At 47.6% G+C, this 12,124-nt stretch overlaps 1 protein-coding gene across 2 annotated transcripts in view; it reads left to right on the top strand.

Moving 5' to 3' along the window:
- The window catches only part of PLCB3 (phospholipase C beta 3), a 50,958-nt gene continuing 38,834 nt past the window's right edge, over positions 1-12,124 (top strand). For both annotated transcript variants that reach the window (XM_063317144.1, XM_063317145.1), the window contains exons 1-2: positions 1-123; positions 11,000-11,077. In XM_063317144.1, coding sequence (XP_063173214.1) covers positions 25-123; positions 11,000-11,077 — 177 coding nt within the window. In that variant the 5' untranslated portion in view covers positions 1-24. The remainder of the gene's footprint in view (positions 124-10,999; positions 11,078-12,124) is intronic.

The following is a 12,124-nucleotide window of genomic DNA, read 5'->3' as shown; positions in this document are numbered from 1 at the left end:
GAGCCGGGCCAGCAGCGCGCAGCCATGGCCGGGGCGCGCCCGGGGGTGCACGCGCTGCAGCTGGAGCCCCTGCGCGTGCCGGAGACCCTCATCAAGGGCAGCAAGTTCATGAAGTGGGACGAGGTGAGCCGACCCACCCCCGGGGAAGAGCCCTCTTTTTTCCCTCCCTCCAACTCTTCTTCCTTCCTTCCTTCCTTCCCCTCCAATTCTCCTTCCTTCCTTCCTTCCTTCCTTCCTTCCTTCCAAACTTTCCTTGGCTCCGCTTTCCCCCTCCCCTCGCACCCCCCCTTGCTTTCTCGTCTTGCAAGCCCGTTCAGAGAAGTGACCCCCTCCGCGGAGCCCACTTTTCCTTTCTTTGCGGGGGGGGGTGCCTTCCTAAGGAAGCCAGGAAAAGGGAGGAGGGGAGTGATAGGCAAGCAGACCCCTTTCCGAATCTTTTTTCTTTTCTCCCTGACCCCTTGGAGGGGGGTGGGAGAAAGACAGAGGGGGGGCGTCCTTCCCGAAACGGTCTTCCACCCTCAACGGAGTTACGCCCCCCGCTTTTATTTTGCTGCAGGGAAGGGGGAGGGAAGGCCCCCCCCATCTCACGATTCTCACCCGGCCGGAGCGGCTGCGGGGTTCCCTCCCCCCCCCCTTCTCTCTTTCTCTCCCGGCCTCGTTCCTTTTATTTCGTAAGACGCTCCTAAATTCCTTTCCTTCCAAACTACAGTAACGAATTCTTTATACTTTTGAGCTTAGACAGAGTGGGGGGGGGAAGGGGGGGTGGAGAGAGAAAAGTTTCTCGTTTTTTCTTTCTGCAAAATTTCTCCCCGGAAATCTGGCTGCCTCTTTCTAGCTGCAAGTCGCCCCACCCCCAGAACACCCGCCCTCCCCTCTTTTTCAACCTTGGGGACCCTTGACTCATCCCCTCCTTTCCTGCCAATTCGTCAGGTTGTATTCGTTGGCTCTGCTTCATCTGCTGTGGCTCCGATTGGGTGGAGATGCAGAAACACAACTCCAGTGTTTTGGTGGGCTTTGAGCCCCTGGGCCCCCAGGACACTCACCCATCCCTCTCTAACCCCTACCCCTTCTCTGAGAGCCCCCTCCCCTTGGAAAGGCTCTCCCCCTTGCTTGAGTTAGCTGGGCCTTTGGGGAAGTGGTCCCTCCTCCTCCTCTCCCCCCCCCCTCCAAAATTAACTTGCTGGGCTGCAAGAATTATGTCTCTGTGTGTTTTATTAAAACTTTTTTTAAAAGGAGATAAAAGCCAGTGCAAACTTATATAAAGGAAAGAAGGAAAGAGAAAAAGCAAGCAAGCAAAAAGTGCAAGAAAAGGGGAAAAAAAAGTTAAAGAAAAATAGGAAGGGAAGAAAAAGATAAAAAGGGGTGGCTTGTCTTCTTCTTCACAGCAGTTATAAATACGATATTTTTAACCACTCTCTCTAACGTTCCATCATAATAATTACCTTCTTTCTACAATCTATCCTGTCTATATAATCGATCCTGTTTAATAAATCTATCCCAGTGTTTCTCAACCTTGGCTGCTGGAAGATGGGTGGACTTCAATTCCCAGAATTCTTGCTGGCTGGGGAATTCTGGGAGCTGAAGTCCACCCTGTCTACCAGCTGCAAGAATTCTTGAAAAGGGCAGAAATGGGCGTTCAACCCTCCGCCCCCGGATTTGGCAGCTTCCCCATTGCAGAATTGTTGCGGAGCCTTTTGTTAATTCATTCCCCTGCCCCCCACCCCCAAACTTGACCCCAATGCTTTCCCACGGCCCATCCAAGCCTGCCCATTTCTTGGCTGATCCGTGGGGACCAGCTCCTGGTGTTCGGGGTGACCCTGTCAATCTGGGGGCCTCCTCGGTGGGCCCTTCCCCTGTCCTGAAGCTGGAGAGACAGGCAGGTGGGAATTGGGCCGAGAGGGAAGATGAATGATAACTTTTGGCAATTTTGGCTCTGATGTGACCAAGGGCTTCTAGGTGCGTTGCTGAACTGCGTTGCTGTGTTCCATCAAATGTTGTGTTGACGGCCTGTCCAGTGGAGCACTTTGGATTTGCTGTGTGTTATAAGCCGCCTTCCTTCTGCTAGTCTTCCTGGCTAATTCGCTCCCATCGATGTCCTATTAGGTCCCCTGGATTCACCTTTTCCTTTTCTTCCCTATGGGAAGTCCAGCTGCCTTTTTTGCTAAATCTTCTCCCCCCCCCCCCCCGCCTCCAGTGCATGCATTTTCTTGGGCTGCTGGGGGTTTCACAACCTTCAGCGGCTTCTCACAACCCACCCCGGGGTGGCTTCACTTCCTTCTCTCCAATCCCAAAAAAGGAAGTAGCAAAGTTTAGGCCAGAAATGAAAAAAAGAAAGGCTGTAAGATTAATCAAGGAATTGAGGCTTTCCTGCCTATGGATCCAGAGGAATAGAGGGGGTCGAAGAAAGAGCCCCCCCCCCCCCGTGGAGAGAAAAGCGGCTCAGAACTGCCAGAAAGAAATGTGGTTTTTTTCTTCTCTTGCTGAACCCCCAAATAATATCTCAATCTCTCAAACTCTCCCTTCTCGGTGCCCGTCTCCAACTGTTACACAGACAGAGGGAAGTTTGCAGATTCTGGCATTGCAGGGACCTGTGCTTTTTTTTTTTGGTTCTTTTGACTTTTTTTTAGATTTTGGATGGCAAGCACAATCTTGGAGTAAAGTTTGCAGGTTCTGGCATTGCAGAGACCTGGTTTGGATTGCAAGACCAATCTCTCTTGCTCTGGGTCTCAAAAGACCCCCTGTTTCTCCCTTGCAGTGCCACCCAGATCCTGGGGGGGGGGGGTGATGGGAATTGCTGGCTGCAGGTCCTGTTGCAAGGGGAGGGGGGGCAGAAGGGAGCCCCCCCAAGAGGCAGGGTCATTTGGAGGTGGGTGGGATGATCTCTCCCCCTTCCCCTTTTCCTGGCTGAAGGATGTGAAAAATCTAACAAATATTTGCATAAGGCCAGAGAAACATGTTCCCTGATGCCTTGCCAACTATCCCCTCCGATCTTGGCTTCAAAATCCTTCTCCGACAGCTGCAGGGCAGAATCTCCCAGGGAATCCAAAAAGAGTCCAGGATATTGCAGAGCTCCAGGGTCAGAACTGCATGCAATCCGTGCTGGATTTGTCTGTCCCACGCTGGGAAACTCGCTTTGGCTCCTGGTTTAAGCTCCAGCCGGCCCTGGCCCCCTGCCCCACTGGATTCTTCTCAGCTTGCCCTGCACATCCCCACTCTGCTTCAAGTGTCTTTGAGAAGCCAATAGCCAAAATTCCAGCCATTCCCGGTGCTTTCTCCGTAGAGATTCTAAAGATGCGCAAGATAATTCCAAAGATGCAGGTGGAGCTCCTGAAAACCTGGTGGGGAGGTGCTTGGTGTATTTACAGCAGAAGGTGAACCCTTGGGGGGGGGGAAATCCCTCTTTTGCGCTCTTTGCCTTATTTTTCCAGCTCCTGCCACTTATTTTGGGAATGGCACGAGGATGGATGGTGCTTGGGGGCCCCTCTGCTCCCCCTGCACAACTGCACCTGTCTTCGGAGAGGTGGGTCAAAAAAAGAGGGATCTGCCCTCTATGTGGGCTCCCGTTCAGCGGGGGAAATCGCCATGAGTTAGACTCTGACACCACTTTGTCCTTTAGTGATTATTTTATTGCAAGTGTCAGGGCAGGGACCTTCCTGCGAGGCCAATGTTCCCACAGCGATAACAGTCCACAGGGCAGGGAGTGATGGGGAGGCCATGCCCCGGGTGTGTCCGATAGGAGCTGTGGACTGAAGTGCGGTGAAAAGGGGGTTTTGCAAACAGCCCTTTCGGAAGCACCGTTCCCGACTTTAATCAGCAACCCCCCCTCCCATTTTTATGTTTGCATCTCTAAAAAGCTACTCCCCCCCCCAACCCCTTCTTCCCGGATCTTGCGTGCTAACCAACCGGGCTTCACATGGTTTGCATTAAAACGCTTGGCCTTGGAGGAATTCTCCCTGCCACATTATGCCCTGGGGATGCTTATAGTCCTTGGTGGAGTGTGTGAGAGAGAGAGAGAGAGAGAAAATGGTATTTAAGCAGCCACTATATCATCTGAAAGATGGTGAAAGCACAACCTTGGGGAAGATTCTCTCCAAAGTCCTAAATTTCCAGAGTCACTTCTAGGGAATGCGAAGAAGATGAGTTACGAACTGCATTTTGTTTTAAATGGAATGTTTGCAAGCTGGCACAAGAGCATCCGAAGAGTGTTCTTCAAGGGAGGGTTGAATTTGGGCAGCACGTGATGGATCCTTGTTTTCGTCACTTGAAATGGGCCCAGTTATTATCGTTCTCTCACTTTTCATCCTGAGAACCCCAAGTGGGGATGATCGTTTTCTGCTCTGTTGTAGCACCAATTTTGTGAAGTAGATAATCGGAGCAACTTGGTAGGAAAGGCGGGCTGAAGCTCCCCCTGGACGCTGGGAAAATTTGAACACGGGGCCTGAAAGCAAACAAGTCCACCATGTTGGCTGGTCTCTTCCAGACCTCAAAAGTCAAATTGCTGATCCAGGGGAAGCTGGCAAATTGTATTTGAAATTATTGCATTGAGTGAGATGGTTTCTTTAAAAAATAAAACTGTGTTTTATTTTCACCTTTAACCTTCTGTATGGTAGGAAAGGCTCAAGAATATTAGACAAGGTCGAAAGCCGGCGTAGGAGGACAACTCCGGCAGCCTAGAGTGGCAAAAAAAAATAAATCAGGAGTCTGCCAGCTCCTTTTCCAACAAACAAATGTTATTCAAAAGCTGTGGTTCCCCATCAGAAACACTCTCTGGAAAAGCTGACACCTTTGAATAAAATGTGTTAGTCACAAAAGGTGCTACCAGATTCATCCTGATTTTTATCCAAAAACAGTGTATTTCAAAATTCAGCTATAGTTCCCATATATCACGAAGATTCATCAAAATTACAGCCATTATCGTTAGCATCATATACAGAATCTTTACGGATTTGCTTACAATGTGATTTGTCCCTCTGTGAATATAGTATTCCAACTTTATCAGTGATTTTTTTGAAGAAGGACAACTGACTGTACTTTAGCGGGCCAGCTGCCCAGCGATAAATTATCCAGGAATTTCCCCTTTTGAATCATTATTGCTTTAGGAGTGAAAAAGTATAAGAAGCAAAATGGATGTTTAGAAGCAAACGAATTGCATGTTTCCTAATTTCATGAGCATCCCAGATGGATTGATCAGAAGCGTTTGCCAAAGCTAGAAAGGAATATTTAAATTGGAGCAATTAAGGAAAGTAAAAAGCAAATCTTGAGACTAGCACAGCTTTTGTAAAAAGAAACCTAGCCTCATACATCTTTTAGAAGTTTTCTAGGCTGGGGGCAAGTGTTCCTCATAGAAGGATTTCTAAGATTTATTGATTGATTTCTTTTATTAAATTTAGAGGCCACCTGACTCCAAACCATTCTGGGCAGCTTACCCTTTCAAAAGTAAAGATGCTAAAATAGAGAAAAAGTTCATGAACGTCCAGCAAAAAAAATAACATACATAATATTGCAAAAAAAAACAAAACCCAAAAGGGACTCAGCCACTATCCTACCCCAAAACCTGGGAGAACAGCCAGATTTTCAAGGACTTTGGAATATCTTCAAGGTAGGAGCCAGACAGATCTCTGGATTCTTTTGCATTGCTTTAGATAAGTGTTTCTTGACCTTGGCAACTTTAAGATGGGTGGACTTCAACTCCCAGAATTCCCCAGCCATTAAGGATTAAAGCATGCTGGCTGGGGGATTCTGGGAGTTGAAGTCCACCCATCTTAAAGTTGCTAAGATTGAAAAACACGGTCTTAAAGTAATATAGAATCCAATGGAGCTGAGTTCAGTGTAGATGCTGAGAAGTACTTGTTCCTACAGTAGGCAGTTAACCTGTGGAATTCACGGCCACAAGATATACGGGTTGTTAGAGAATCAGACAGAAAAAAAAATGGTTTGGGTGGCTGCTAACCATCATAGGCTGCTGCTCATGATGCACATCTTAAATATTGCTGTCTTCTTGCAGCAGAGCCTAACTTAACTCAAGCCCTACGTTTCTCTCCATCCCCAACTTTTTAAGTCATCGTTCCGTGCTGTTTCTAAAAGGCCTGGGAGCTTGGGAAATCCACCGAAATGCCGTCTTTCCCCCAATTTTATCTCTGAGCCCGATTCTTAGGGGAGAATGAAAAAAAAGTATTTCTCTCTGAAGTTTTCCCAAGCCTTCATATTGTTCAGCAGCACCATGCAGGAAGGTGGCTAATCCCGTTATTTATTTTTTAATGGCTTGGAGAGTTTTGAAAGATGAAAAGATCGAAAATGGTCCCAGGGGAAGGGGAAGGAATATTGCTGGGAAAAGATTGGGTTAAAGTAAAAAGAATCTCACAGGTTGTGGCATTTATAAGCCGGCAAATTTATTATAGCATCGGCTTTTGTGGACTGTGGCTGATTTCCTCAAATCTTGATTGCGGAACATAAATACCCATAGATAGATGGGTGGGGGAATAGTTAAAAAAAGGGCCAGGTAGAGCAGTTCTATGAGGATCTGCAGCACCTACTGGACAACACGCCTAAAAGAGATGTTATTTTCATCACAGGAGACTGGAATGCTAAGGTGGGCAGTCAAATGACACCTCGAATTACAGGTAAGTATGGCCTGGGAGAACAAAACAAAGCAGGACACAGGCTGATAGAATTTTGCCAAGACAATTCACTCTGCATAACAAACACTCTCTTCCAACAACCTAAGAGACGGCTTTATACATGGACTTCACCAGATGGACAACACCGAAATCAGATTGACTACATCCTTTGCAGCCAAAGGTGGCGGACATCTGTACAGTCGGTAAAAACAAGGCCTGGAGCTGACTGTAGTTCAGATCACGAACTTCTTCTTGCACAATTTAGGATCAGACTAAAGAGATTAGGGAAGACCCACAGATCAGCTAGATATGAGCTCACTAATATTCCTAAGGAATATGCAGTGGAGGTGAAGAATAGATTTAAGGGACTGGACTTAGTAGATAGGGTCCCGGAAGAACTCTGGACAGAAGTTGGCAGCATTGTTCAGGAGGCAGCAACAAAATACATCCCAAAGAAAGAGAAAACCAAGAAGGCAAAATGGCTGTCTGCTGAGACACTAGAAGTAGCCCAAGAAAGAAGGAAAGCAAAAGGCAACAGTGATAGGGGGAGATATGCCCAATTAAATGCAAAATTCCAGAGGTTAGCCAGAAGAGATAAGGAATTATTTTTAAACAAGCAATGCGCGGAAGTGGAAGAAGACAACAGAATAGGAAGGACAAGAGACCTCTTCCAGAAAATTAGAAACATTGGAGGTAAATTCCAGGCCAAAATGGGTATGATCAAAAACAAAGATGGCAAGGACCTAACAGAAGAAGAAGAGATCAAGAAAAGGTGGCAAGAATATACGGAAGATCTGTATAGGAAGGATAACAATATCGGGGATAGCTTTGACGGTGTGGTCAGTGAGCTAGAGCCAGACATCCTGAAGAGTGAGGTTGAGTGGGCCTTAAGAAGCATTGCTAATAACAAGGCAGCAGGAGACGACGGCATCCCAGCGGAACTGTTCAAAATCTTGCAAGATGATGCTGTCAAGGTAATGCATGCTATATGCCAGCAAATTTGGAAAACACAAGAATGGCCATCAGATTGGAAAAAATCAACTTATATCCCCATACCAAAAAAGGGAAACACTAAAGAATGTTCAAACTATCGAACAGTGGCACTCATTTCGCATGCCAGTAAGGTAATGCTCAAGATCCTGCAAGGTAGACTTCAGCAGTTCATGGAGCGAGAATTGCCAGATGTACAAGCTGGGTTTAGAAAAGGCAGAGGAACTAGAGACCAAATTGCCAATATCCGCTGGATAATGGAAAAAGCCAGGGAGTTTCAGAAAAACATCTATTTCTGTTTTATTGACTATTCTAAAGCCTTTGACTGTGTGGACCATAACAAATTGTGGCAAGTTCTTAGCGGTATGGGGATACCAAGTCATCTTGTCTGCCTCCTGAAGAATCTGTATAACGACCAAGTAGCAACAGTAAGAACAGACCACGGAACAACTGACTGGTTTAGGATTGGGAAAGGAGTACGGCAGGGCTGTATACTCTCACCCTACCTATTCAACTTGTATTCAGAACACATCATGCGACAAGCTGGGCTTGAGGAATCCAAGGTTGGAGTTAAAATCTCTGGAAGAAACATTAACAATCTCAGATATGCAGATGATACCACTTTGATGGCTGAAAGCGAAGAGGAACTGAGGAGCCTTATGATGAAGGTGAAAGAAGAAAGTGCAAAAGCTGGTTTGCAGCTAAACCTCAAAAAAACCAAGATTATGGCAACCAGCTTGATTGATAACTGGCAAATAGAGGGAGAAAATGTAGAAGCAGTGAAAGACTTTGTATTTGTAGGTGCAAAGATTACTGCAGATGCTGACTGCAGTCAGGAAATCAGAAGACGCTTAATCCTTGGGAGAAGAGCAATGACAAATCTTGATAAAATAGTTAAGAGCAGAGACATCACACTGACAACAAAGGTCCGCATAGTTAAAGCAATGGTGTTCCCCGTAGTAACATATGGCTGCGAGAGCTGGACCATAAGGAAGGCTGAGCGAAGGAAGATCGATGCTTTTGAACTGTGGTGTTGGAGGAAAATTCTGAGAGTGCCTTGGACTGCAAGAAGATCAAACCAGTCCATCCTCCAGGAAATAAAGCCAGACTGCTCACTTGAGGGAATGATATTAAAGGCAAAACTGAAATACTTTGGCCACATAATGAGAAGACAGGACACCCTGGAGAAGATGCTGATGCTAGGGAGAGTGGAAGGCAAAAGGAAGAGGGGCCGACCAAGGGCAAGGTGGATGGATGATATTCTAGAGGTGACGGACTCGTCCCTGGGGGAGCTGGGGGTGTTGACGACCGACAGGAAGCTCTGGCGTGGGCTGGTCCATGAAGTCACGAAGAGTCGGAAGCGACTAAACGAATAAACAACAACAAGAAAGAAAATGTAGGAGGTGCAATTAGTTGTAACTTCCCATTGATAGTTGACGTTCACAAAACAGATGTTGGGCATGACACAGATGTTCCTGTACTGAAGAGTGGACTGCGTGAATGGGGTGTGATAACACACCTTGGTTAACCTTTTTGCTTCAACTGGGCGTAGGTCTAACTGTAACTGTAGACTTGTGGGAGTTTCACCAGCAAGTCTTCTTCCCTGGGGAATTCTGGGACTTGTAGTTTTAGCTCTTGGGAGGAGGTGGACTCTCACTCATAACAGGTTTTTAAGTAGAGGCTAAGTGGCCTGCCAATCAGGCCTAAAACAGTAGTACGGGTAGTCCTCACTTAATGACCACAATAGGGACTGGAATTTTGTTCACTAAGCAAAGCAGTCATGAAGCAAATCATGTGGCTCTCCATTGGTTTGGCTTGCCAGAAGCCAGCTGGAAAGGTTGAAAATGGCAATCATGTGAGCATGTGACAGTCATAAATGCAAACTGGTTGCCAGGTGCCCAAATTGTAATCACATGACCACATGGATGCTGGGGCAGTTGTAAGTGTGAGTTGTTGGTTGTAAGTTGGTTTTTTCAGCACCATTGTAAGTCTGGACCATCACTAAATGAATGGTGGGTTGGAGTAGATGACCTTGGGGATCCTTTCTAACTCTGGTCAATCCCCCCCTGACCCTTGAGTTGGAATCCGCATTCTCTGTGCCCTTTCTCTCAGCAAAGAGAGCAGAGATAAGGAAGTTAGCAATTTAATCTTTTTTCCCATTCCATAAGAGACGATTTGCTTGTTATACTGGAGGCAACAGGCAGTTAGCACACAGGTGAAAGGTACATCACCTGTTGAATTTCTTGGCATTAGGTGTCTGTTGACCAGCAAAGGAACTCTAATCAAGTTGACAATGCTTAAATTTTTTTAAAGGCCTTATTCTAGAGCTCAGCTCTTAACAATGAAAGCAGCAGCAATTGAATGTATTGATTATTATTAGCTGTAATAATGGATCAAAGGCCAGACTGGCAAATGGAGAATTTGGTTGTTGTCAGAACCAGAAAGCGGAATTCACAGATTGAACCGCATGGTTTTCACAGAGTGACTATTTAGTTTGTTCACAAGTCATTGTATTTGGATCTGAAATGAGGTATGGCTGAAAGTGGCCGTTAAATGCCGCGTGAAAGTCAACCTGCATCTTCCCAACAGCATGTTTTTGGCAGGGGACAGCTAGATGCCTCTGGGGAGATCACAATTGGGGCATGAAGGCGCCAGCTTTTCCTTACCACCCCCACCTGGGCGATTAGAGGCATGCTGTGTGCTGCTCCTGTATCTGGAGGCTCCACTTACCTAGCACGGGATAGCAACCTTATTAGGTTTTGCAACCCCGTGGAAAACCGACACGCTTCCCGGTGCGTGGGTCTTGTAAACTGACTGGGCCAGAGGCTTTTCTCGATTGCTTCTCTTCTGCTAAAATTTTAGCCCATCTGTAGCACTGCAGAAAAATGGTTCCAAAAACGGAGGGCTCACATGTCTTTGGAATTAACCCGTTCCCATTTGCGGCTTCTGGGGCGCACTTCTGCAGAGAAGAGAAGAATGTAAACATAATATGTCTGTCTGTCTATTTATTATCTTTCTCTCCATTCATCCACCCATCTATCTATTGACCTATCTATCTGTCCATGGATCCATCCGTCCATCCGTCCATCTGTCTATCCACCCATCTGTCTGTCCATCTGTCTGTCTGTTTGTTTATCCATCCACACCCACCCACCTGTCTGTCTGTCGGTCTGTCTACATCCATCCGTCCATCTATCCACTCATTCATCCATGTCTGTCTGTCTGTCTATCACCCACCCACCCATCCGCGCATCCATCCATCCGTCCGTCCGTCCATCCATGCATCTGTCTGTCTGTCTGTTGGCTGCCAGATACTAGCCATCACCCCTAATTTGGAAGAAAAAGAAAGTAACACGTGTTGACTCTCCTATTTCTCCCACTTCTCTTTCCAGGAGCCCACGAGCCGAGCGCTGGTGACCCTGCGCGTGGATCCGCAAGGCTTTTTCCTCTACTGGACCGGCCCGAGTTTGGTATTTGCCTTCCGCCTTCCTCCCCACCCCCACGCTTTCTTCCCCAGCCCCTCTCCTGCCATCTGCTTATTTATACGCCTTTTCGACATGCCTTCGGCCTCCTTATCTCCGATGACGGATGCCTGAGCCCGGAAATGCTCTGGTGCATCTTGTTTATCTCGGAAGCCGGGGGTGAGGTTGAGGGGGTGGGTGGCCCGTGCCCACTTCCACCCCACCCCATTCGCCTCTGCCGGGGGGGGGGTTGGGGCAGGCTGCGGGGGGGGCAAGGCAGCCCTTTGCGACGGCTGCCCTGCCACCCCCCCACCCCAGGGGAAGGCGTGTTGCGCAGCAGACCCAGGGTTGAGCTGTTCACGTTCTTTCATGCTCAAAAGCTGCTCAGCTGGTTTGGCAAGAACTCTGGGGAGAGGAAGGAGGGAGGCTGGCTGGGAGTTTTCATGTTTAAAAAGCCAAACAAAACTGATTTAAACAGTTTTTCGTCCTCCTCCTCCTCCTCCTCCTCTTCCCTGTTCCGATGCTCTCCTCCGATGCCCCCTTCTCACTCCTTCTCGCTCGGCTGCCAACAGTCTCCGCCGCCTGCATTCCACAATTGGACATCACTTGTCCCACGCTTGGAATCCACATTTAAGGTGGTCTAAAGATAGCCGAGTTCCAGTTCCCTGGAAATGCAGGGTGACTCATGCAGCTGGTTGGCTCTGATTCCTCCTGTTTTCACTCATGGGGGGGTGTAAAATGGGGTGCACTGCTTTTTTAACCTCTGTGGCAAATTTGCACAACCCACTTGGGGGTCCCAGAATTAAGCAGTTTCCTGGATTTGCCCATGGAGGGGGGCTGAATTGTTAATTCACTGAACAGGCTGAACTTCAAGCCCACTCTGAGCTGTTCCAAAGGGAAGCGTGGGAATTGTAAAAAAAGCTTTTAGGCCCTTGGGAGAAGTCTGACTGGGGCTGATGGGGCAGGAAGATCAGTGCCAAAGTCTCCAGCGAAAAGATTGCGCCGTGGTGGCTGAGAAGGGTTGGGGTGCCTTTCGTTCCAGATAGTCCTCACTTA

This window comes from Candoia aspera, chromosome 17, assembly GCF_035149785.1.
Source record: "Candoia aspera isolate rCanAsp1 chromosome 17, rCanAsp1.hap2, whole genome shotgun sequence".
Lineage (NCBI taxonomy): Eukaryota > Metazoa > Chordata > Lepidosauria > Squamata > Boidae > Candoia > Candoia aspera.
This window is presented reverse-complemented; position numbering and strand designations above follow the sequence as displayed.